Genomic DNA, 26445 nt, shown 5'->3' on the forward strand with positions numbered 1-26445 from the left:
ACAGATATCTTGTAGATGTCACGTGGTAACGTACTAGAAACAACCGACATTCACTTGCATTCAGCTCAGCTTCTCGCACGCTCACGACACAGACCTTCAGGTAAGTACTTATCCCAGTAGACAGGTAAGTAGATATGTCAACTGTAATACAAGGGTAGATAACAGAAACAAAGTTGTTGAATATTAGTGCTACTCAGACCAACTGCAGCCTTGCACGCACACATACACACATACACACATACACACATACACACAAACACACAAACACACACTAGTCCAACACTGAGGCTGTGTAGCTATTTCGTTTGACAACATTAATTATTTTATTATGTTGATTGATTTATCTTTAAATATATTTGTGCGCATGAGTGATTGGGTGACTTAGTGATGTCTAATTTTGTGTCGAACATACAAACACATTTTTTTTCATTAATTATTGTATATTATGCATTATCAAAAAATATTTCAGTCGGTTTGTAGGAGTTCGGACCACAGTTACCGCGGTTCAATGGTCCTACACTGTACTTTCTTCTTGTAGAACAAAAGACTTGTTTTTAGAACTTGTTAAGAATAAGACTGCATGGTTCTATGAAACCTTTCAGAAAATGTCAATTAAAAACATTTTAAAATGTTTGATAATAAGAAAAATTATATTTTAAACTACATTATGATACAATAAGGAAATTCAAGAAAATTGAAATTTTTTAGTGATTGCAGATATGGCAGTTACAGCTCCAAACAGCATCCTGAAGATTGTTATCATCTCCGGTCTTGTAATTTCTGCTCTTAAGTACTCTTCTACTACTTGGTTTTTACAATATTCGACTATCAGACAGGCAGACAGACAAACAGACAGACAGACAGACAGATAGACAGACAGACAGACAGACAGACAGACAGACAGACAGACAGACAGACAGACAGACAGACAGAAAAGAAGAAGAAACATCACACATACAACCATCTTCCCTGCCAATTCAAATCGAGCTAAGCACTTTCACAAAAACTGTTAAAAACACAGAAAATGTAATCATTATGAAGATTTTGCTGATAATGGCAAAGAAGACCTGAGCATGGCTGACCCACGAAAACTTTGCTCCTCAGTCTTCACATCTCTGTGTGTAGCATGTTGAAGAAAATCCATGACAGGAGGTCAGACCAACAGATCCTCAGTGTCTCAAAGTGAACTGTCATGTCACAGCTGTCATGGCGGCAGGTTAAGAAGTATACTAGTCCAGTAGAAAATTAAAAGACAACCAAATGGTATCACACTTTCTCTACCATTCGTGCATATTTCTTTTGATGATGATGATGATGTAGTTTTATAGCGCGCCAGTATCCGCATCACAAAGATGCGCTCAATGCATCTTTTATGAGGACAGGACTTTAACAATTCTTGCTGCAATGAACTTATTATCAGCCTGCAAACGATGAACTCAGACTTTAGACTAATTTACCTCACACACACACACACACACACACACACACACACACACACACACACACACACACACACACACACACACACACACACACACACACACACACACACACACACACGCACACACACACACGCACACACACACACACACACACACACACACGCACACACACACACGCACACACACACACACACACACACACACACACACACGCACACACACACACACACACACACACACGCACACACACACACACACACACGCCACACACACACACACACACACACACACACACACTATATTCTTACTAACGATCTTTCAAACAATAAAGTAACAACACAATGTTCTTATCGTTTCAGACTATCCGAGTCTGATATTCAGGGTATGTTCAAAAATTCGGACAACGATCACGATAACATAGTGCGACTGAATGATTTAACGCAAATTTTCGACAAAAGATAAAGACGGTAAGCTGTGTAGTTTGCTGTTATCGTCGTCATCATCATCGATAATTTTACTACTTCGTTAATGAACGTTTCTCTTCTACAAAGTCTTTTACCGCAATAAAATTGCTTCTGCTTTTTCTTTACTGAATTTTTTTTATAGTTTCAGATAAGTCAATGAGGCACACAAACAAAAGTCTGCATACATTTTTAACATTTCTGCAATTAATTATTTGTTATGAGTAAACTACACACAGGCATGTCTGTGAGTGCTGAAGTATTGTTATTGAGATAAATTTACTTATATTTGCTCTCTTGTATGCATTTACGCCTGTGTTTAATTAAAAAAATAAATACCAAAATCTACCTTTTAAAAAAAAACGATGTATTTAAGTAAGAAAACTGTTTGTGATGTTTTTGGACTAAATTTGCTGTTTCTAAAGCATTCAAGATGTCGGAGTGACAAATGTTCTTGTCGACAAAGGTTAAAACTTTTATTTTGAAACACGTTTTCTTCGCAGGTGATCACTATTTGACTAAATATGAGTTTCTAGCTGCTCATCCCAACGAGGAAGGCACCGCCTTCTTTAACTTTTACGACAAGCTGGATGGAACTGCAGACCACAGAGTTGCTCGAGTGGTTGCAGAGAAGATTCTTCAACATCTGGACAAAGACAGTGAGTAGAAAAAAAGAACGGTAACAATACTTGTTTGCACATCAAGGTAAATTCTGTCTTATTGAACAAGACAAACTATATATGTCTACTAGAGGACTAATATATAATAATATATATATACGATAAACGATCACATGCTCCCTGGCAAAGGAAATTAAAATAACTCCCACTCCCTAACACAAACTAAAAACACAGCCTATAGGGGTCGACATACCTCCCTCTCATTTACAATGATGAAAGTGTCAGCTGTGGGGCAACGCGAAACCTTCGAGGTAATAGCGCTCTCTCGGGTTACTAAAAATAGATTTTGACGTCACGCAGCAGAGCATCATGGGATTGCTTTGCGGGCAAACACTGCACGTTGTTCTTTCTGTTTACGCTACGGCGACTGACAAAGAGCGGCATTTGTTTATATTAATCTCTGAAACAATGTTGAAAACAGGAGGAACCAGGCACTGCTGTTGGGGTTTATGTAAATCGGACTCCAGATATCCAGAGCAGTTACCGGAGGGGACGTTTTTTATTCCATTTCCAAAGCCTTGTAAGACCAGTGACAAAATGACTCATGCAGGGGGAAAGACAACAGGGCAAGTTCAAGACTGAGAAAGCAAAGCGCTGGCAGTTTTTATGTGGGCGATCTGATGTCCAAAATGTGGAGAAAATAACCAGGAGCACATATATCTGCTCTCTGCATTTTCGTGGTGGAAAAGGCCCAACATCTGAGAACGACGAACCAATAGTAGCGACGCTTACAGACGAGGAAACACAAGCGACAGGGAGGTAACAGGGAGGTAGACTCCAGCGCAACGTGGCGACCAACCTGCACATTATCAACGAGACAAATGAGAAGAAAACTGGTCCATCCAGGCGTTTTACCCCAAAAGAGAAACTGTTCATTACACTTCTGAGGCTGCGAAAAGGACTTCCACTGAAAATGATTGCCTACATGTTTGACACATCTGAATCGTTTGAGAGCAATTTTTGTCAGTTTATGTTCCTACACTTCAAGTCTATGAATGTCCCTATATTCCCAACAAAGGATATAGGTAAAACATCTTTGCCAAGAGTGTTTAGACAGTTTAAAAATGTCAGATACTCTGTAGACTGCACACAATTCTTTTGTCAGACACCCAGGATTATGGGCAGCAAGGCAATGTGTATTCCACTTACAAGCACCATACCACAATGAAAGGACTGATTGCAGTCACCCCTAAAGGTGCTGCATGTTTTGTTGATATATTTGAGAAATGTGGCATTCTACAACACATTGAACAAGGAGATGTTTTGCTTGTGGACAAAGGGTTTAAAGTGTAGGATTTGCTTTTGTCGAGACCGGCTACTACTGTATAAAGATCCCTGCATTTCTAGGTAAGCGAGCTAGTCTGTCTGCAGAACAGGAGATGGATACAAGAAGGGTAGCCAAGGCACGAATTCATGTAGAACGCTTTAATGAAAGACTTAAAAAGTTCATGCTTCTCAGTAGAACTATCCCCCTAAGCCTCAGTTGTGTTGCCTCCCAAATGGTTTTTCTTGGATGAAGTTTGGTAAATTTTCAGAGTAGCTTATGTATTTAAAAGCAAGTGAAATGATAATGTACCACATAGATTGGTCAAAGACAGAAATGTGGGAGTATTTTTTACCAAAAACAGACTGAACAGAATTTTTGGTGTTAAACTGATGGTCAACCTATCAATTCATTCAGGGGCATATGACAGAAAAGCATTGTAAATAAATCTGTATAGTAATTAATATTATAGGTTACAAGTACTGTTCTGCTTCATAGTAAACAAAGAGAAAAATAAAAAATCAAAACCGCATTTGTACACGTTCACGTTTTGTTTTTTTGAACAATAAACTGCACAGCAACGCATTCGCTGCAAACGCTGGTGTAGTACATGTGGGAATATATTTGTCCGCTTTGAATTCCCAGAAGCCCTTGCGCGGCTAGATCGTGACGTCATCTGTGGAAAGCGCTATTCTCGTAGTACTCTTTGTCCGGTTGTCCTCCTCAGCTGACCAAGCCTGTCTTTTCCTTCACTTCATAAGTTTTCAAAGTACCCCGAAGTGTCCCCATTTCACAATGCAACAATTATTGGACAATCCTTCGACATGAAGTCTTTACAAGAAAAGATTGAACTTTAACCCCACGTGCTGACACAAGCACACAACATTAACATCAAGAGACTGGCACAGTGTCATCTGGCAGTGACACATACTGTCAAGACTTTTATCCAGGTTATCCTATTCATCAACAACTGGTCCTCACATCGTCTGCTTTACCCACTCGAGACATGAACCATGATATAAAGTCGTTAACTGAACTTTAACCTAAGACTAAGCCCCTTGACATGAATTCTCACAATGCCCTTCACTAACTTTTCCCAAGTTTCCCAGGAGACTTTCTCGATGGTTTGAATGGGTCGTAGGTTGCTGGTCTCGAAAATTCAATTTTGTTCCATTGAGAGTGTCCTGTCCTTGTTATCAATCACTGCAGTCTTTTAAAATTTAACGGTTTACTATAGTGAAAAAGAGTTAATATTCAAGATTCGACAAACGTCGCTGTTATATTATTAAAAAGTTCAAAACATTTGTTATGTGGTTTATATTTTCAGACAACGGTGAAATCCCGTATTCGGAATTCCAACACTCCTACCCACTGGTAAATGAATTAGCGGCTATTTAATAGTGATGAGAGAGAAAGAGAGAGAGAGAGAGAGAGAGATGAGAATATTTAATAGTAGAAGTAGAAGAAGAGAGACTGTCCAGCTCATCCAGAAGCTGTTTTACAGGAATGAGTTCTCATGGAAGGCGCCTTGGTGCTGGTCCACTGGTTGATATGTTTTGCTGTTTCCAGTTCTACGCTGAAGTCATGAAGGAGAAGAGGGTCCTTGCTCACTGGTGAGAAGATCACAGAGAGTCGCTACCTGCAGGACACCACAAATACCAGTTGACAAGTTGATGTAGTTTTAGCCTTTTGCGTGTTACTGATGTGTTGAAAGGTGAAGGGACTTTTAATAATAAATAAACAGTTCCTGGATCCTTTGACGATTGCAATTCGTTTGTTGAAACTGATGTCCGTGTGACCAATAGTTTAAATAAAATGGTGAATGTTATTTTCTGAGGCTGAGATCAAACATATCCATCGAGAACACCGGTATGAAAGTAGGGGACATCTGTGAAGACTTATTAAAACCTGGACTGGTTGACCTTTTACAGCTTTCTATGGGAAGTAATCCATAGCAGAACAATTTCTTAATATACCAATACTTTCTTCCTTCATTTCTTTATTTGCTAACGCACGCTACCTTTTATGTAATATACTGAATTGATGAGTGGTAGGAGCAATGTTTGTTTTATTTTTTTCCCCTTCCAAGAAACCAAGGAGGTTCCTCGATAAAGACATTGAAATCTCTCTCTCTCTCTTTGTATTTCTTCTAAAGGCACTGCCTAATGTGTTAATGTGTTTAGTAAACAGACCAACACATGCGGACCGACTTACAGATTTCTTTTGTTTCTTTTATTGCACAACAGCCTAGAAGACTTGCAAAAGGTTTTGAAAACAATGAAAAAATATGCGTTGACTTTAACAGATGTAGGTCTGAGAAAATACTTTCCATTTGTTAATTGGGAAGAGGGTTCATGATACAAATGAATGAGGGAGGAGTACAGGAGAAATAAAAGGTTATGTCTGGCATGACAACGAGGTACACAGCTAATGATGAAGCAACTAACCTGCGCAGAATACTTGATAGATACATAGAGAAGTGACAGCGGGGGAAAGGACAGGTACAGATGTTAAGACGGAGATGAAGACACTACAGAGGACGAAATGGATGTGCAAGGTTTCCGTCATAAGAAAATCCCTGTGGTCCTCGTTCTGGCAGGTCAAAGGTTCGGTACCAGGCTAAAGACAGTCCTTTATTGCCTGTGACTAAGATTATCATTATAATAAAAACGCCAGCTTTAATATTAATATCAACAAAGACGACTTGTCTATTTGAGTTCGAAAAAAAAGTCTGTTTACTGACCACTTGAACATTCGAGAAGCTGTTTGTTCTCCCTCGCCACGTTTCTGATACAATTTGTGTGTGTATGAAATTATTGTGTATAATTAAGAGTGTGTGTATAATTGTGTAAATATAGCTGGCTATAAATATGTGATACTTTCACAGTTTGAGGCCTGGGCAGAATAGGTGTGAGAAGCATCATGGGAATGCTCGGTCATGCGCGCAAGTAAATGTTTCTGCTACTAACAATGTTGTGTAATCAAACGGCTCGTTAAACGGTGACTGCCTCTACAAATTCCGTTAAATTGCTTTTACTGGTTTTCTTTGTGTCCACAGTTTACATGTGTTTACAGGTCTTTACAGGTTTTAACAAGTCTTTTCAGATGTTCCCTACTATTTTTTCTTCTGTTTCTTCTCAACATAAAAAATAACAATCACAATTTCCCACTCTCGATCATAAGGACATGAGTCTCAACAATCGAATTACAATCATCGAGGTAGCCTCGATTCATTTGGTTTATTAAACATCCCTTTATTTTCCTTTTTATCAGTTACATGATTCATGAATGTTTCGAAATATCAAACAGAAACTTTTATTTGTTTCTTCCTTTGGGAGCCTGTCTTCAGTCGGTTAAGACCTCCAATGCACGTGTCACTGCATCTTTAAACTGGTAAAACAAAATAATCACCCAGTGGTCAAACACATATCTTACATTATTAAAATTACATTAAGGAGTAAAATATGTAACTCACTTTACTTAATAGGTAATGCAGCATATGTATCGCATTTTTTGCATGTTAAGTATCCTCCTCTTCTTCTTTTTTGCTACTGTTTCTTCTTAATCATCACATTTTTTCTTTTCCCCTCTTTTTCTCTCATTTCTCAAAAATATATCAGCTAATTTTATTACCAATGGAAAGGTTTGCGTGAATTCCGTGTACGAGACTTCGCTGTCAACTGAAAATATTAAACATATATCAAATGTTATACAAGTTCGAATCGTAGGCTATGAACATACAGCAACGGGTTGGCTTAGTGATGTAAACTAAATTTTAGTTAACTTCCAAGAGATTCCCATTTTTCGTGGGGAGCATGTTGGGAAGCGTGAGATTTTTTAAATTAATTGTTCCATCGAGCTTTTGATCTTTCTTTGTGAGTATATATATATATATATTGTGTTTTTATGTGTATATATATATATAAAATGGGTTTTCGGGAGACATATTTTGTTAGTTTTTTCGATAAGAAAGAATATTTCGGGGATGTATGCACGAGTATAGTTCACAGTATGTCTTTTATCGTACTCACGGTCATTGTCCAGACGAGCCAGTATGGCATGAGCAACTCCTCGACCAATTTTGACATCTTTGATTCCATCGAGCTTGTCGTAGAAATGAAAGGCGACCTTGGGTACCTCGGGGTAGAGACCATCTATAAACTCCTGATAACTCAAAAAGCCATCGCCTGCAAACAAGATTTGTTGGGAAAGAAATAGTCTTCTTATTGTCGTCAATGACATTTGCCATTCTGACATCTTTAACATTTTCTAAAAAAAAAAAGAACGGCCAGTTTTGGCCAAACAATTAATCTTGCTTTGGCTTTTTGCTTTGATGATGATGAGGAGGAGGAGGAGGAAGAGGAGGAGGAGGAGGGTTACCATTCACGTCGTAGTTGTCGAAATATTGAAATATGTCATTCAGCTTCAGTATGCCGTCTTGATCTTTGTCCAAACTTTGGAAAGTAACAAACAAATTTTCTTCGGCCAGTCTGGAGACATCAATACATTTCGTAATTACTTTATTGTATTAGTGAAATTTTTTCTTATGGCGAATATATAAGATATGCTGTGTGAACACCCATACTGGTGGTAGAGTAGTGAATGTGTGTTATCAAGCATTAACATGTTGCTAAGGATCTAACTGCCGCAGAAAACACAAACATCGCAAGTTCTCTTTGGATCAACCATGCTCAAGTCTTTGCCACTATCAGTCAAACTCTTTACAACTATTTAACATTTTGTGTTTTAAAGGATTTGTAAAAATATGTAACAGATGTTTACCCAAGCACGGTAACCAGAAGACCAAAAAGGATGACAACCTTCATGATGTGTCCAGTTGAATCGGCAATGATATCTGCAATTATTAGCCAATAACAGATGGTGTCTTGTATTTTCTTATTGGTATTTACATCTCATGCTTTTATTATCTCATTTAAAAATATTTTGTTGATAAAATTGTCGAATCGCAATTGTAATTAAAAGCAATTGTAATGAGAACTATGAGAACTATATGGTTTTGCAAGAGGAAAGTATGTCATTCGGCCACTTTGTGTTTTTCAGACGTGTTTGTTTCTGTTTGTGTGTGTCTTCTCTAATGAAGTTGTACTAACCAAAACTAAGGTTTGCCACCTTTATTTGTTTTTTTCCACGTTTGTATTCCAGTTGACATTTACTTACGTGTTGCTAGGAGACGTGCGATCAGGTCTGTATCTCGAGCAAGCGAAAAGCTGGGCTCAGTGCAAGTGAATGTTCGTGGAGCATATCTTGTCCTCGTAACATTGGAGTCAGAGCGTCAGATAACCTGTACACGTCACGCTCTAACGTTCAACGATCAACTGACAGTCACTTGCATTCAGCTCCGCTTCTGCTTCTCGAACTTTCACAATACAGACTTCTCTGAACATCTGCTAGCAGACACGTAAGTAAATATGTTAAGTGTAATGTAAGGTGATCAGAAAACAATTTTTACATGTACACAGAGAAAGTTCGAGTAAAAGGTTCTGTCACATCGCAGTCCTGTGGTCAATAAAAGTTACTAATTCCTGCAAAAAGTAATGCATTTTGAAAAATTTTTGTAACATTGAAAAAAATATATTAGCCAATATGAAAAATAAATACTTTTTCAAGCTACATTTAAACAGAGGTTTTTAAATCCAAGGAAAAGAGAACTTGGGATGTTTGTGTTTTCACACACACACTCCTGAAGCACCAGAAGTGGTGTTCACACATCATATCTAAAATATTCGCCATAACAAAAAATTTCACTAATACAATAAAGTAACGACGAAATGTATTGATGTCTCCAGACTGGCCGAAGAAAATTTGTTTGTTACTTTCCAAAGTTTGGACAAAGATCAAGACGGCATACTGAAGCTGAGTGACATATTTCAATATTTCGACAAATACGACCTGAATGGTAAGCTTCCCCCTCCTCCTCCTACTCCTCCTCATCATCATCATGCTTCTGCCTTTTCTGTACTAATTCTGGTGTAGTTTCCAGGAAAGCCAAAGCAAGATTAATTGTTTGACTAAAACTGGCCGGTTTTTTTTTTAATAGAAAATTTTACAGAATGGCAAATGTCATTGACGACAATATGAAAACTATTTCTATCCCAACAAATCTTGTTTGCAGGCGATGGCTTTTTGAGTTATCAGGAGTTTATAGATGGTCTCTACCCCGAGATACCCAAGGTCGCCTTTCACTTCTACGACAAGTTCGATGGAATCAAAGATTTCAAAATAGGTCGAGGAGTTGCTGATGCCATACTGGCTCGTCTGGACAATGACTGTGAGTACGATAAAAGACTTACTATGAACTGCTAGACAAGTGGGAGAACTTGAAGTCACATGATCTTCTTCACCAACTCGACACCTTGACATAACATTTAATGAAACGCGAAACCTTAACCCCAACACTGTGCCCTCTGACCTTTATTTTCATGCGCCATTTTGTAGCTTTTGCCAAGCTTTTGAAGACCGCTTTCCCGTTGGTTGAATGGGCCCTCGGCTGCTGGTCTCGCCAAGTCATCTTTGTTTCTATGACAGTGTCATTAGAATCTTTCTTTGTTATCATTCACCGCAGTGTTAATTTACTTCCGATTGCCCTTGATGAGAAAAAAAAACAACACTCATATTATAAGTTGTTGTTATACGATTCGAACATGTATAACATTTGTTATATGTTTAATATTTTCAGTTGACAGCGAAGTCTCGTACACGGAATTCACGCAAACCTTTCCATTGGTAATAAAATTAACTGATATTTTTTTAAGGAATGAGAGAAAAAGGGTGAGAAAAGAAAAAAAAATGTGATGATTAAAAAGAAATAGTAGAAAAAAAGAAGAAGAGGAGGATACTTAACATGCAAAAAATGCGAGATATATATATGTGTGTGCTGGATTACCAGCATAATACCAGCATTAATAGGTATTAAGTAAAGTGAGTTATATATTTTGCTCATTAATGTAATTTTAATAATGTAAGATATGTGTTTGACCACTGGGTGATTATTTTGTTTTACCAGTTTAAAGATGCAGTGACACGTGCATTGGAGGTCTTAACCGACTGATGACAGGCTCCCAGAGGAAGAGACAAATAAAAGTTTCTGTTTGAGATTTCGAAATATTCATGAAGCATGTAACTGATATGAAGGAAAATAAAGGGATATTTAATAAACCAAACGAATCGAGGCTCCTTCGATGATTGGAATTTGATTGTTGAGACTGATGTCCTTATGATCGAGAGAGGTACAAGTTATTTTCTCAGACCTACGTCTGTGACACTCAAAGCATATTTTTTCATTATTTTTAAACACTTTTGCAATTCTTCTATGGTGTTGTGCAATAAAATAAACAAAAGTGATCTGTAAGTCGGTACGCATGTGTTGGTCTGTTTACTTTTGCTATTGTTCGCAACATTGAAGTCAGAGCATCAGATAACCTGTACACGTCACGATGTAACGTTCAACGATCAACTGACAGTCACTTGCATTCAGCTCATTTTAAAATTAGGCAGTGGCTTTAGAAGAAATATATATATATATAGAGCGATTTCCATGTCTTTATCGAGGAATCTCCTTGGATTCTTATAGGGAAGAAAAGAAAACAAATATTGCTCCTTCCACTCATAAATTCAGTATATTACATAAAAAGGTAGCGTGCGTAGACAAATAAAGAAGGAAGGGAAGAAAGCATTAGAATAGTAATGAATTGCTCTACTATGGATTATTTACACTAGAAAGCTTTAAAAGGTCAACCAGTCCAGGTTTTAACAAGTCTTCACAGATGCCCCCTACTTTCATACCGGTGTTCTCGCTGGATATATTCGATCTCAACCTCAGAAAATGACATTCACTGTTGTATTTAAACTCTCGGTCACACCGACATCAATTTCAACAAACGAATTACATTCGTCAAAGGATCCAGGAACTGTTTATTTATTATTGAAAGTCGCTTCACCTTACAACACATCAGTAACACGCAAAAAACTAAAACTACATTAACTTGTCAACTGGTATTTGTGGTGTCCTGCAGGTAGCGACTCTGTGATCTTCTCACCAGTGAGCAAGGACCCTCTTCTCCTTCATTACTTCAGCGTAGAACTGGAAACAGCAAAACATATCAACCAGTGGTCCAGTACCAAACTTACATTACATTGTTGGTCTTCTACCTTATAGCTGACACTATTTACATTACATTATAGGTGGTCTAATATATATATAGCTTACACTATTGATATTACATTACTGATGGTCTAGTATATATATATAGCTTACACTATTTACATTACAATACGGGTGGTCAAACATAAAACTCACATTTCTTATTTTAATTTACGGGTTGTCCACTATTTCACTCGCATTACTAGCATCTTACATATTAACATTTTTCATTGGTCTTTGATATTTTATTCATTTACTATAAATGTTTGAGTTTACACAGTTCAGAGACTAGAGTTGATTGTGATAAACTATGTCTAAGGCGCCTTCCATGAGAACTCATTCCTGTAGAACAGCTTCTGGATGAGCAGGACAGTCTCTCTTCTTCTTCTTCTACTATTAAATATTCTCATCTCTAACTCTCTTTCTCTCTCATCACTATTAAATAGCCGCTAATTCTGTTACCAGTGGGTAGGAGTGTTGGAATTCCGAATACGGGATTTCACCGTTGTCTGAAAATATAAACCACATAACAAATGTTTTGAACTTTTTAATAATATAACAGCGACGTTTGTCGAATCTTGAATATTAACTCTTTTTCACTATAGTAAACCGTTAAATTTTAAAAGACTGCAGTGATTGATAACAAGGACAGGACACTCTCAATGGAACAAAATTGAATTTTCGAGACCAGCAACCTACGACCCATTCAACCATCGAGAAAGTCTCCTGGGAAACTTGGGAAAAGTTAGTGAAGGGCATTGTGAGAATTCATGTCAAGGGGCTTAGTCTTAGGGTTAAAGTTCAGTTAACGACTTTATATCATGGTTCATGTCTCGAGTGGGTAAAGCAGACGATGTGAGGACCAGTTGTTGATGAATAGGATAACCTGGATAAAAGTCTTGACAGTATGTGTCACTGCCAGATGACACTGTGCCAGTCTCTTGATGTTAATGTTGTGTGCTTGTGTCAGCACGTGGGGTTAAAGTTCAATCTTTTCTTGTAAAGACTTCATGTCGAAGGATTGTCCAATAATTGTTGCATTGTGAAATGGGGACACTTCTGGGTACTTTGAAAACTTATGAAGTGAAGGAAAAGACAGGCTTGGTCAGCTGAGGAGGACAACCGGACAAAGAGTACTACGAGAATAGCGCTTTCCACAGATGACGTCACGATCTAGCCGCGCAAGGGCTTCTGGGAATTCAAAGCGGACAAATATATTCCCACATGTACTACACCAGCGTTTGCAGCGAATGCGTTGCTGTGCAGTTTATTGTTCAAAAAACAAAACGTGAACGTGTACAAATGCGGTTTTGATTTTTTATTTTTCTCTTTGTTTACTATGAAGCAGAACAGTACTTGTAACCTATAATATTAATTACTATACAGATTTATTTACAATGCTTTTCTGTCATATGCCCCTGAATGAATTGATAGGTTGACCATCAGTTTAACACCAAAAATTCTGTTCAGTCTGTTTTTGGTAAAAAATACTCCCACATTTCTGTCTTTGACCAATCTATGTGGTACATTATCATTTCACTTGCTTTTAAATACATAAGCTACTCTGAAAATTTACCAAACTTCATCCAAGAAAAACCATTTGGGAGGCAACACAACTGAGGCTTAGGGGATAGTTCTACTGAGAAGCATGAACTTTTTAAGTCTTTCATTAAAGCGTTCTACATGAATTCGTGCCTTGGCTACCCTTCTTGTATCCATCTCCTGTTCTGCAGACAGACTAGCTCGCTTACCTAGAAATGCAGGGATCTTTATACAGTAGTAGCCGGTCTCGACAAAAGCAAATCCTACACTTTAAACCCTTTGTCCACAAGCAAAACATCTCCTTGTTCAATGTGTTGTAGAATGCCACATTTCTCAAATATATCAACAAAACATGCAGCACCTTTAGGGGTGACTGCAATCAGTCCTTTCATTGTGGTATGGTGCTTGTAAGTGGAATACACATTGCCTTGCTGCCCATAATCCTGGGTGTCTGACAAAAGAATTGTGTGCAGTCTACAGAGTATCTGACATTTTTAAACTGTCTAAACACTCTTGGCAAAGATGTTTTTACCTATATCCTTTGTTGGGAATATAGGGACATTCATAGACTTGAAGTGTAGGAACATAAACTGACAAAAAATTGCTCTCAAACGATTCAGATGTGTCAAACATGTAGGCAATCATTTTCAGTGGAAGTCCTTTTCGCAGCCCATCAGAAGTGTAATGAACAGTTTCTCTTTGGGGTAAAACGCCTGGATGGACCAGTTTTCTTCTCATTTGTCTCGTTGATAATGTGCAGGGTTGGTCGTCACGTTGGCGCTGGAGTCACCTCCTGTTACCCCCTGTCGCTTGATGTTCTTTCCTCGTCTGTAAGCGTCGCACTACTATTGGTTCGTCGTTCTCAGATGTTGGGCCTTTCCACCACGAAATGCAGTAGAGCAGATATATGTGCTCCTGGTTGATTTTCTCCACATTTTGGACATCAGATCGCCCACATAAAAACTGCCAGCGCTTTGCTTTCTCAGTCTTGAACTTGCCTGTTGTCTTTCGCCCTGCATGAGTCATTTTGTCACTGGTCTTACAAGGCTTTGGAAATGGAATAAAAACGTCCCTCCGGTAACTGCTCTGGATATTATGGAGTCCGATTTAATAAACCCCAACAGCAGTGCCTGGTTCTCCTGTTTTCAACATTGTTTCAGAGATTAATATAAACAAATGCCGCTCTTGTCCAGTCGCCGTAGCGTAAACAGAAAGAACAACGTGCAGTGTTTTGCCCGCAAAGCAATCCCATAATGGCTCTGCTGCGTGACGTCAAAATCTATTTTAGTAACCCGAGAGAGCGCTATTACCATCGAAGGTTCGCGTTGCCCCACAGCTGACACTTTCATCATTTGTAAATGAGAGGGAGGTATGTCGACCCCTATAGGCTGTGTTTTTAGTTTGTGTTAGGGAGTGTGGGAGTTATTTTAATTTTCCTTTGCCAGGGAGCATGTGATCGTTTATTCGTATATATATATTATTGATATATTAGTCCTCTAGTAGACATATATAGTTTGTCTTGTTCAATAAGAAGAATTTACCTTGATGTTGCAAACAAATTTGTTACCGTTCTTTTTTTCTCTCACTGTCTTTGTCCAGATGTTGAAGAATCTTCTCTGCAAACGCATCGAGCAACTCTTGTGGTCTGCAGTTGTTTTCCATCCAGCTTGTCGTAAAAGTTAAAGAAGGCGGTGCCTTCCTCGTTGGGATGAAGCAAGCTAGAAACTCATATTAGTCAAATTAGTGATCACCTGCGAAGAAAACGTGTTTCAAAATAAAAGTTTTAACCTTTTGTCGACAAGAACATTTGTCACTCCGACATCTTGAATGCTTTAGAAACAGCAAATTTAGTCCAAAAACATCACAAACAGTTTTCTTACTTAAATACATCGTTTTTTTTAAAAGGTAGATTTTGGTAATTTATTTTTTTAATTAAAACACAGCGTAAATGCATACAAGAGAGCAAATATAAGTAAATTTATCTCAATAACAATACTTCAGCACTCACAGACATGCCTGTGTGTAGTTTACCATAACAAATAAATTAATTGCAGAAATGTTAAAAATGTATGCAGACTTTTGTTTGTGTGCCTCATTGACTTATTGAAAACTATAAAAAAAATTCAGTAAAGAAAAAGCAGAAAGCAATTTTATTGCGGTAAAAAGACTTGTAGAAGAAGAACGTTCATTAACGAAGTAGTAAAATTAGTCGATGATGATGACGGACGATAACAGCAAAACTACACAGCTTACCGTCTTTATCTGTTTTGTCGAAAATTTGCGTTAAATCATTCAGTCGCACTATGTTATCGTGATCGTTGTCCGAATTTTTTTTTGAACATACCTGAATATCAGACTCGGATAGTCTGAAACGATAAGAACATTGTGTTGTTACTTTATTGTTTGAAAGATCGTTAGTAAGAATATAGTGTGTGTGTGTGTGTGTGTGTGTGTGCTGGTCGTGTGTGTGTTGTGTGTGTGTGTGTGGTGTGTTGTGTGTGTGTGTGTGTGTGGTGTGTGTGTGTGTGTGGTGTGTGTGTTGGCGTGTGTGTGTGTGTGGTGTGTGTTGTGTGTGTGTGTGTGTGTGTGTGCGTGTGTGTTGTGTGCGTGTGTGTGTGTGTGTGTGTGTGTGTGTGTGTGTGTGTGTGTGTGTGTGTGTGTGTGTGTGTGTGTGTTGTGTGTTGTGTGTGTGTGTGTGTGTGTGTGTGGGTGAGGTAAATTAGTCTAAAGTCTGAGTTCATCGTTTGCAGGCTGATAATAAGTTCATTGCAGCAAGAATTGTTAAAGTCCTGTCCTCATAAAAAGATGCATTGAGCGCATTCTTTGTGATGCGGATACTGGCGCGCTATAAAACTACATCATCATCATCAAAAGAAATATGCACGAATGTAGAGAAAGTGTGATTCCATTTGTTGTCTTTTAATTTTCTACTGGACTAGTATACTTTTAACCTGCCGCCATGACAGCTGTGACATGACAGTTCACTTTGAACACTGAGGATCTGTTGGTCTGACCTCCTGTCATGATTTTCTTCAACATGCTACACACAGAGATGTGAAGACTGAGAGAGCAAAGTTTTCGTGGGTCAGCCATGCTCAGGTCTTTTTGCCATTATCAGCAAAAATCTTCATAATGATTACATTTTCTGTGTTTTTAACAGTTTTTGTGAAAGTGCTTAGCTCGATTTGAATTGGCAGGGAAGATGGTTGTATGTGTGATGTTTCTTCTTCTTTTCTGTCTGTCTGTCTGTCTGTCTGTCTTCTGTCTGTCTGTCTGTCTGTCTGTCTGTCTGTCTGTCTGTCTGTCTGTATCTGTCTGTCTGTCTGTCTTGTTGTGTCTGTCTGCTGTCTGATAGTCGAATACTGTAAAAAAAGTAGTAAGATACTTAAGAGCAGAAATTACAAGACCGGAGATGATAACAAATCTTCAGGATGCTGTTTGAGCTGTAACTGCCATATCTGCAATCACTAAAAAATTTCAATTTTCTTGAATTTCCTTATTGTATCATATGTAGTTTAAAATATAATTTTTTCTTATTATCAACATTTTAAAATGTTTTTAATTGACATTTTCTGAAAGGTTTCATAGAACCATGCAGTCTTATTCTTAACAAGTTCTAAAAACAGTCTTTTGTTCTACAAGAAGAAAGTACAGTGTAGGACCATTGAACGCGGTAACTGTGTCCGAACTCCTACAAACCGACTGAAATATTTTTTGATAATGCATAATATACAATAATTAATGAAAAAAATGTGTTTGTATGTTCGACACAAAATTAGACATCACTAAGTCACCAATCACTCATGCGCACAAATATATTTAAAGATAATCAATCACATAATAAAATAATTAATGTTGTCAAACGAAATAGCTACACAGCCTCAGTGTTGGGACTAGTGTGTTTGTGTGTTTGTGTGTATGTGTGTGTGTGTATGTGTGTATGTGCGTGCAAGGCTGCAGTTGGTCTGAGTAGCACTAATATTCAACAACTTTGTTTCTGTTATCTACCCTTGTATTACAGTTGACATATCTACTTACCTGTCTACTGGATATAGTACTTACCTGAAGGTCTGTGTCGTGAGCGTGCGAGAAGCTGAGCTGAATGCAAGTGAATGTCGTTGTTTCTAGTACGTTACCACGTGACATCTACAAGATATCTGTGTTTGTGCGTGTTTCTAAGGGCAGTTGTCTAACCAAAACTTTTTTCCACGTTTGTTTTCCAGTTGACATTTACATACGTGTTGCTAGGAGACGTGCGATCAGGTCTGTATCTCGAGTCTGCGAGAAGCTGTGCTCAGTGCAGGTGAATATCAGTTGTTTCTTGTTGGTTACCACGTGACATGCACACGTTATCTGACACTCTGACGTCAAGGTGACTAGCGAAAGACTATATTCTGCACATTGTATCATGCTATTTGATGTCGGGTGTTTACCTGTCAACAAAATGTTGCTAATGTAACGCCACAACTTGCTGAGTGCCAAGATAAGTACAGATGCTTTAGTCGCATGAGGAACAACCAAAGGGCAGAGCACTGAGAAGGAAAAAGTTGTCGGAAATTCGATGAAAAAAGAGAGTAGAGGCCCCTTATATTATGACGGCATGGAATATTGACAGAACGAACAATTCATGATTTGTGACAGAAAAACATAAGTAGTTGTCGGGGACAGGCTTCTTTGCTCGTTGTCACAATTTCTTTCTTTTTTAGCTTTTTATTTAATTCGAAACCTTATAACTTATTTTGAATATGACACACCCATATGCCTGGAGCATATCTTGTGCTCGTAACATTGGAGTCAGAGCGTCAGATAACCTGTACACGTCACGCTCTAACGTTCAACGATCAACTGACAGTCACTAGCATTCAGCTCGCTTCTCGAACTCACAATACAGACTTCTCTGAACATATCCCAGCAGACACGTAAGTAAATATATTAAGTTTAATGTAAGGTGGTGATCAGAAAAGTTTTTACATGCACACAGAGAAAGTTCGAGTAAAAGGTTCTGTCACATAGCAGACTTTTGGTTAATAAAAGTTACTAATTCCTGCAAAAAGTAATGCATTTTGAAAAATGTTTGTAACATTGAAAAATATGTTTGCCAATATGATGAAAAATAATTACTTTTTCAAGCTACATGAAAACAGAGGCTTTGAGAAAATTACAGAACTTTGATTACACTTTGCTGACAACTACAAATATTGTTGCAGACTAAGCTGCACAGTTCATCATGAAGGTTGTTGTCTGTTTGGTCTTCTGGGCGCTGTGCTTGGTGGGTAAGCATCTACACTTCACTGAAGATGAAGTTCTCTTGTACAGCGCACTTTCCGACACATACAAAACGAGTTCAATATACTTCCTAAAAATTCTGTTAAAAACACAAAATATTAAATCTTTATTAAGAGTTTAATGTCTGATGCCAGGTCAGGGAAGTCCAAGAGAAGTTCACAGTTGTACAAAGTACAGTTCCTCTCTGTCACAGTTAAGTCCAAGAAGTCTGGCTGTTATAGTGGTGGCTCATTAGTCAAGGGGCACTACAATAAAAGGCATGACTGCAGAAAAAAAAACTCAGAAAAAATTAAACTAAAATGCTAGCCTCTTCAAGTTGGTTAAGCGATATACTCCCTGCCCAAATATAGAAGGAAGGGTAGGAAATTAAGAAAATCTCACTCAAAACTTGTATCGGTAATCATAAAGATATTTTCTTGAGTAGCCAGATTAACAAATTTAAAAAAAATGTGCTAGAAATTGTAGTAGTAGTACTTTGCACTCAATAACTTGCTTAAAGCTGGTGTATCACACACACACCAACTCCAGCACCAGCAACATCAACACTGTTGACGCTGACTGTCGACGAAATTCTTTGTACCAAGGGCGGCCATCTATAAATAAAATGATGACCAAAGTTTTCTTTACTTTCAGAATGACCCTGGATGACATTCGCAGTGGTTTTAAACGTCTCGACATGAATAACGACGGCACGGTGCGAACGAACGAAGTGACCGAATTCTTCAACAGAATCGACACTAACGGTAAACTTTCTGGTCTGCTGTCGTCTTCTTCTTCGTCGTCATCGTCGTCATCATCATCATCATTATCATCATCATCATCATCATCCCATGCAAAGTATATATAAAGCACTGCATGTATACTAAAAAAAAATTATCTTCATAAACCAGGACGTAGCACATTTCTATATATATATATGTAAGTAAAAATTTTTTTTTGCTGGTGAAAAGGAATAAAAGAGAAAATACAAAACAACAACGGTCACAACAACTGTTCGACAAAAACATCTCTTTGGCAGGTGACGGCTTTGCGAGCCTCGAAGAATTCAAAGCTTACCTACCCGCCGATGTACCCCAAGCTAAACTTCAGGGCTCCTTCAAATTTTACGACAAAACAGATGGAGAGGATGACAATAAAGTATCTCGAGAAGTTGCTAGCAAAGTGTTCGACAATTTGGACCTTAACGGTGAGTAGGCTACCGACACATAAAAACCAGTTGAAAGAAGTCTTTCAAGGAAAAAATTTTAATTTTCTGTACCAGCAGAAATGGTTGACTGTTTCAGCGGTTAAAGGGAAGTAATCTATAGTGGAAGAACTCCTGAAGGTTCCAGTAGTTTCCTCCCTTGTATATTAATTCATTCGCTAACAGAGCGATGTGTTCTAAGATGCTACCCTGAGTAATACATATCTGTAGGAACCGTTCCGGGCGGCAGTGTGCGGGGTGAGGTCAGATCCGAACCAAGAGTCGAGAAATAGTCCAGAACCTTAAGGTCCACGGCCAACATCGATCTATTTACTCATTTAGTTGTCATATTGCTTGGAAGCAAAAAGTCCTTTAACTTTCAAATTTCTGACATTAATGTTGTTATATGATTTAAAAATCTCAAATACTTCTATATATTTTATGTTTTCAGATGACAGTGAAATTCCCTTTGAAGAATTCATGCAGACCTATCCACTGGTAATAAAATCGGTTTATAGTTATGTGGAAGGGGAGAGAAAGAGAGAGAAAAAGAAAGTAGGATTAATAAAGACCTCTGTCCACTCAGCAGCTGCTTTGCAGGAATGGGTACCTGATGTATCAGGAAAGGTGCTCTATATCACACATATATCGTTGACCTCATTCAACTCTAGCCTCTAGATTATGTGACCTCTGACCTTCACTCTGTCATTTGAGTGAGTTAGATGCTTGACCACTCGTAACTACATTTGAGAAAAGTAATGCGAGTTAGATGTTTAACCACCTGTAGTTATATGTTGTTGGTTTTTTTTCAGATGAAAGCTGCCATTGCAAAAGAGATTCTGGCCTTATCCGCTTCATAAGAGAGACTCACGGAAATGGTAGCCAGAGCAGAGGAGAAATACAAGTTGTACTTCTAAAATGTTATGTAGTTTTAGAGTTTAGTGTGTGGATGAGGTGGGGCGGAAAATTAAAAACTTTTGACATGTGGTCGCTACGTAGAATCTTCAGTGATTGTCATTCTCTTGTTCATGCTGATGGTTCTTTTGAAAATAGAACTAAGATAAAATAAATATTACATCGTTAATACTGTTTACAATTATTATTATTATTATTATTATTACTACTACTACTACCACCACCACTACTATAATGCCTCTCCCCATCAACAAGCAGGTATCAAACACTTTATGCTAATTGAAACAAATTGTTGCTGCTGTTGTTTTTGTTGTTGTTAGTATTATTAGTGTTGTTGTTAGTATTACTAATTTATTAGCTTGCTACGTCACCTTAGAACTTATGTTAACCCTCGGATTCTCGGACGTCAGCAACATCAGAGGGCCCTCCACGTTGCAAGAGACTTAGTGTGGAGTGGCGAGTCTGTGTTACTTGTTAATTAATGGCTCAAGATATCTGGACTAGGGATAGACAAATAACAGAACACCTAGGGAACAGCCATATGTTGGAATATTTGAAAGTGTATATTGTAAAGTGATTTGGAAAACTCTCGATTATTAATAATCTCTTTATCACACTCAACTGCCTTGTGTTTGTTATTGGGGGCTCGCACTCAAGTGAAGTATGATTAGCAATGTTGTGTAAGTGTGCATGTTCAGTAAATGTCAGCGTGAGTTAGCACAGGTGTCGTGAGTGTGATTTGTCCGAGACAACGGTAATCGCAACCTCTGACCCTCTTCACGTGCTCATTCCCCGGAGCTCACGACACCCGCCCTAATGTTATCAAGTCTGCGGCGGTCTATAATCGTATCAGCTACCCCACAAGCAGATTTTTTTCTCTGATATCTGAAACTTCATCTGTGAGACAATACATCAATACAGGCAAGGTAGTATTTCAGAAATGTGACAGCGGCCTACAAGAGTGTAAATAATATCTCCATTTTTTTTTTTTCTTTCACGTCAAAATCTTTTCAAGGTGTATAAAGTAACGCAGATAATAAGTTACTTGTCCTCTACACTCCTATTATGTTTCTCTGTCACAAAACCTTAGAAATTCCATACCGCCGCCGCAATGGCCATAACACTAGGGGCCGCTACTCTTTTTTTTTAAATTTCAGACAAATGTCTCATTCTCAGTGCTCTGCCCTTTGGGTTGCGCGTCATACACCTAAAGCTTATCAACTTATTTTGGCGTGAATTATTCAGTTTGTTGATATCGAAACCTAGTAAAAGTGTCGAAATAAATTGCATGCAACATCATCTCTGACATGTTACACTTTCTTGTCGCTCAGAAAGTATTGAAACTAGCAACAGTCTGCTAACATTGAAAGACCCAATATGAAATACCGGGACAGCTTCATATTTTACTTGTAATCTCGAAGTCAGAGCGACAGATAACTTGTAGATGTCACGTGGTAACGTACTAGAAACAACCGACATTCACTTGCATTCAGCTCAGCTTCTCGCAGGCTCACGACACAGACCTCCAGCTAAGTATCCCAGTAGACAGGTAAGTAGATATGTCAACTGTAATACAAAGGTGGATAACAGAAACAAAGTTGTTGAATATTAATGCTACTCAAACCAACTGCAGCCTTGCACGCACACAAACACACAAACACACACTAGTCCAACACTGAGGCTGTGTAGCTATTTCTTTTGACAACATTAATTATTTATTATTATGTTGATTGTTTTATCTTTAAATATAGTGCGCACATGAGTGATTGGGTGACTTAGTGATGTCTAATTTTGTGTCGAACATACAAAAAAAAACTTTCATTAATTATTGTATATTATGCATTATCAAAAAAATATTTCAGTCGGTTTGTAGGAGTTCGGACCACAGTTACCGGGTTCAATGGCCCAACACTGTGCTTTCTTATACAACCAAAGACTTGTTCTTAGAATTTGTTAAGAATAAGACTGCATGGTTCTATGAAACCTTTCAGAAAATGTCCATTAAGAACATTTTAAAATGTTTGATAATAAGAAAATTATATTTTAAACTACATTATGATACAATAAGGAAATTCAAGAAAATTGAAATTTTTTAGTGATTGCAGATATGGCAGATACAGCTCCAAACAGCATCCTGAAGATTGTTATCATCTCCGGTCTTGTAATTTCTGCTCTTAAGTACTCTTCTACTACTTGATTTTTACAGTATTCGACTATCAGACAGACAGACAGACAGACAGACAGACAGACAGACAGACAGACAGACAGACAGACAGACAGACAGACAGACAGACAGACAGACAGACAGACAGACAGACAAGAAGAAGAAACATCACACATACAACCATCTTTCTTGCCAATTCAAATCGATCTAAGCACTTTCACAAAAACTGTTAAAAACACAGAAAATGTAATCATTATGAAGAGTTTGCTGATAATGGCAAAGAAGACTTGAGCATGGCTGACCCAAGAAAACTTAGCTCCTCAGTCTTCACATCTCTGTGTGTAGCATGTTGAAGAAAATCCATGACAGGAGGTCAGACCAACAGATCCTCAGTGTCTCAAAGTGAACTGTTATGTCACAGCTGTCATGGCGGCAGGTGTAGAAGTATACCAGTCCAGTAGAAAATTAAAAGACAACCAAATGGTATCACACTTTCTCTACCATTCGTGCTTATTTCTTTTATGAGGACAGGGCTTTAACGGTACGATTCTACCTACAGTGAACTTATTAGCAACCTGCAAACGATACATTCATACTTTCGACTAATTTATCTCTCTCACACACACACACACTTCGACAATTATCTTCGCCAACAGCACTTCTGATGATTTCAGAGTATCCCATGATGCTGTTCAAGATACTTTCAAAAATTTGGACAAGGATCACGATGGCATACTGCACGAGAAGGAATTCTTTTCTTTTTTTGACTCCATCGACACAAACGGTAAGCTGTGTAGGTTACTGTCATCGTCGTCATTATCATCGATAATATTATTACTTCGTTAATGAACGTTTCTCTTCTACTAAGTCTTTGCCGCGATAATATTGCTTCTGCTTTTTCTTTACTGATTCCTTAATAGTATCCAGGTAAGTGAATGAGGCACACAAACAAAAGTCTGCATAAACATTTTAAACATTTCTGGAATTAATTATTTGTTATGATGGTATGAGTAAACTACACACAGGCATGTCTGTGAGTGCAGAAGTATTGAGATTGAGATAATTATATTTACTTATATTTGCTACCTTGTGTGCATTTACGCTTGTATCTACTTTCAATAAATAAAAAAAAACCAAACAACAGAATCTACCTTTAAAACTTGATGTATTCAAGTAAGAAAACGATTTGTGATGTTTTCAGACTAAATTTGCTGTTTATAAAGCATTTAAGATGACCGAATGACAAATGTTTTTGACGACTCTGTTAAAACCTTTTTTTCATACAATTTTCTTTCCAGGGGATGATTTTTTGAGTCATGACGAGTTTACAGGTGCTGAAGAAGCTACCTTAAAAGAGAAAACCATCGCCATCTTTAACTTTTACGACAGGCTTGATGGAACTGTAGACCAAAGAGTTTCTCGAAAACTTCCACACATCATGTTTAGCCGTCTAGACCATGACGGTGAGTAGACTAAAAATAACAGTAACAGAACTTGTGTATACATCAAGGTAAATTCTGTCTTATTGAACCAGACTACCTATATCTATCTACTGCACGACTAGTATATAATATAAATATTATATATTTCTAGCTTTTCTCAAGTTTCCCAGGACACTTTCTCGATGGTTGAATGGGTCGTAGGTTGCTGGTCTCAAAAAGTCAATTTTCTTCCATTGAGTGCCCTGTCCTTGTCATCATTCAACATTCAAACGTCGCTGTTATATTATTAGAAAGTTTCAAACATTTGTTATGTGGTTTATATTTTCAGGAAACGGTGAAATCCCGTATTCGGAATATCAACACTCCTACCCACTGGTAACAGAATTAGCGGCTATTTAATAGTGATGAGAGAGAAAGAGAGTGAGAGATGAGAAAATGTAGTAGTGGTAGAAGAGAGACTGTCCTGCTCATCCAGAAACTGTTTTGCAGGAATGAGTTATCATGGAAGGCGCCTTAGACATAGTATTATAATCGACTTTAGCCTCTAAACTATGTGACTTTATTCTTTACTATAAATAAATGTAACATTAAAGACGAACGCAAATATTAATGCTTACGATGTAAGTAATGCTTTGTAAATGCTTGGAGGACCGATAAAGTAAATTAGAAATGAGTTTTATTTTTGACCACCGGTAATGTAATGTCAATAGTGTAAGCTACATTCTAGATCACTTGTAATGTAAATAGAATAAGCTATATTGTAGACAACCAGAAATTTAATGTAAGTAATGTAAGCTTTGTGCTGGACCACACTGAGTGATATGTTTTGCTGTTGCCAGTTTCAAAAAGAGTTGGTAAGGGAGCTGGAGCACACTTTCGGACATCAATTTGACGAAGAACACTAACTGCAGGAAGGACAAATAACAGTTTGAATGTTTAAAACGTTGATGTAGCTTTTAGCTCTGTGCGTTTAACTGATGTGTTGGAAAGGTGAAGCGACTTTTAATAATAAATGAACAGTTTCTGGATCCTTTGACGATTGTAATTCATTTGTTGAAACAGATGTCCGTGTGACCGAGAGTTTAAATAAAATGGTGAATGTAATTTTCTGAGGTTGAGATCGGACATATTCAGCGAGAACACCGATATGAAAGTAAGGAACATCTGTGAAGACTTGTTAAAACCTGGACTGGTTGACCTTTTACAGCTTTCTATGGGAAGTAATCCAAAGTAGAACAATTCCTTAATATACCAATACTTTCCTCCCTCACTTCTTTATTTATTTACGGTGTAGCGTGTTTTTAACGCTACCATACTTGCGAAAAGGTTTGGTTAAGGGGATGAGAAACGTCACGTGATCAAGCATTTTGAGTACAGGCCGGAGAGCACGAACTGACCAAACTTCCTCCCGTATATACCTCCCTAAACCCCTCCCTCTCCTCTACCAACCCACTCAACATTCCCCATGTGCCCCAGATCCCCATTCACCACAATCACTTTTAGGTGGAAGTACTTTCCCTTCTGAAATAAACAACAAATAACATTTCTACCAGACAGAACTGACAAAGAGAAGATCACTTTACAAGAAGATATTGCAGTTGGGAGAGTAGTCGTTCTTTGCATGTACACCCTTGCTGACCGCTTGCTTTCTCATGATGTTCGTGACTTTCCTCTTGACCCTTCTGTCTTGTGCGAGTGCCAGGAGTTCCAATACTTTCTTAGAATAATTACAAACATCATCCTTTGTTATTTGTCAATCATTTGAGAAAAACTGTTTACTCTTTCGACGTTAGTATTAGAGCTTTTTAACAGAGAAATACTGCGATGACTGTGAGCTGCACACAGTGATCATAGCGATGACCTTTCCCCTCCGCGACATAGAAAAGTTGAAAAAGCTTTTATCGG

The 26445-nt window shown here is 37.9% G+C and overlaps 4 protein-coding genes and 1 long non-coding RNA gene across 6 annotated transcripts; 3 read left to right on the top strand and 2 right to left on the bottom strand.

Annotated features, from left to right (window-relative positions):
• Window positions 1–25573, top strand: LOC112576042. 2 transcript variants are annotated; one of them, XM_025258265.1, is made up of 6 exons: window positions 1–100; window positions 23031–23112; window positions 23773–23882; window positions 24397–24561; window positions 24869–24915; window positions 25380–25573. In XM_025258265.1, the coding sequence occupies exons 1-6, from the start codon at window positions 16–18 to the stop codon at window positions 25443–25445; spliced, it is 555 nt and encodes a 184-aa protein (XP_025114050.1). In that variant the 5' UTR covers window positions 1–15; the 3' UTR covers window positions 25446–25573. The 2 variants fall into 2 exon arrangements, with proteins under 2 accessions (XP_025114050.1, XP_025114051.1); XM_025258266.1 differs by lacking the exon at window positions 1–100 and adding an exon at window positions 22285–22483.
• On the top strand, window positions 2337–5610 carry LOC112576045. Its single transcript, XM_025258269.1, has 3 exons — window positions 2337–2562; window positions 5175–5221; window positions 5417–5610. Exons 1-3 carry the CDS (start codon window positions 2352–2354, stop codon window positions 5462–5464), a joined length of 306 nt encoding a protein of 101 aa, XP_025114054.1. The 5' UTR covers window positions 2337–2351; the 3' UTR covers window positions 5465–5610.
• On the bottom strand, window positions 7082–9085 carry LOC112576044. Its single transcript, XM_025258268.1, has 6 exons — window positions 9026–9085; window positions 8628–8690; window positions 8228–8335; window positions 7879–8034; window positions 7481–7527; window positions 7082–7237 (listed from the first exon to the last, which is right to left on the bottom strand). Exons 2-6 carry the CDS (start codon window positions 8671–8673, stop codon window positions 7193–7195), a joined length of 402 nt encoding a protein of 133 aa, XP_025114053.1. The 5' UTR covers window positions 8674–8690; window positions 9026–9085; the 3' UTR covers window positions 7082–7192.
• LOC112576043 lies at window positions 8267–11232 on the top strand. Its single transcript, XM_025258267.1, has 6 exons — window positions 8267–8335; window positions 8628–8690; window positions 9026–9266; window positions 9655–9764; window positions 9981–10089; window positions 11155–11232. The coding sequence occupies exons 2-6, from the start codon at window positions 8660–8662 to the stop codon at window positions 11156–11158; spliced, it is 495 nt and encodes a 164-aa protein (XP_025114052.1). The 5' UTR covers window positions 8267–8335; window positions 8628–8659; the 3' UTR covers window positions 11159–11232.
• On the bottom strand, window positions 11763–13022 carry LOC112576046. The gene is made up of 2 exons (XR_003101740.1): window positions 12471–13022; window positions 11763–11948 (listed from the first exon to the last, which is right to left on the bottom strand). It is a non-coding gene; the product is annotated as an uncharacterized LOC112576046 (long non-coding RNA).
• Window positions 25574–26445: the final 872 nt, after the last annotated feature.

The sequence above is a fragment of the Pomacea canaliculata genome, linkage group LG11, assembly GCF_003073045.1.
Source record: "Pomacea canaliculata isolate SZHN2017 linkage group LG11, ASM307304v1, whole genome shotgun sequence".
Classification (NCBI taxonomy): Eukaryota; Metazoa; Mollusca; class Gastropoda; order Architaenioglossa; family Ampullariidae; genus Pomacea; species Pomacea canaliculata.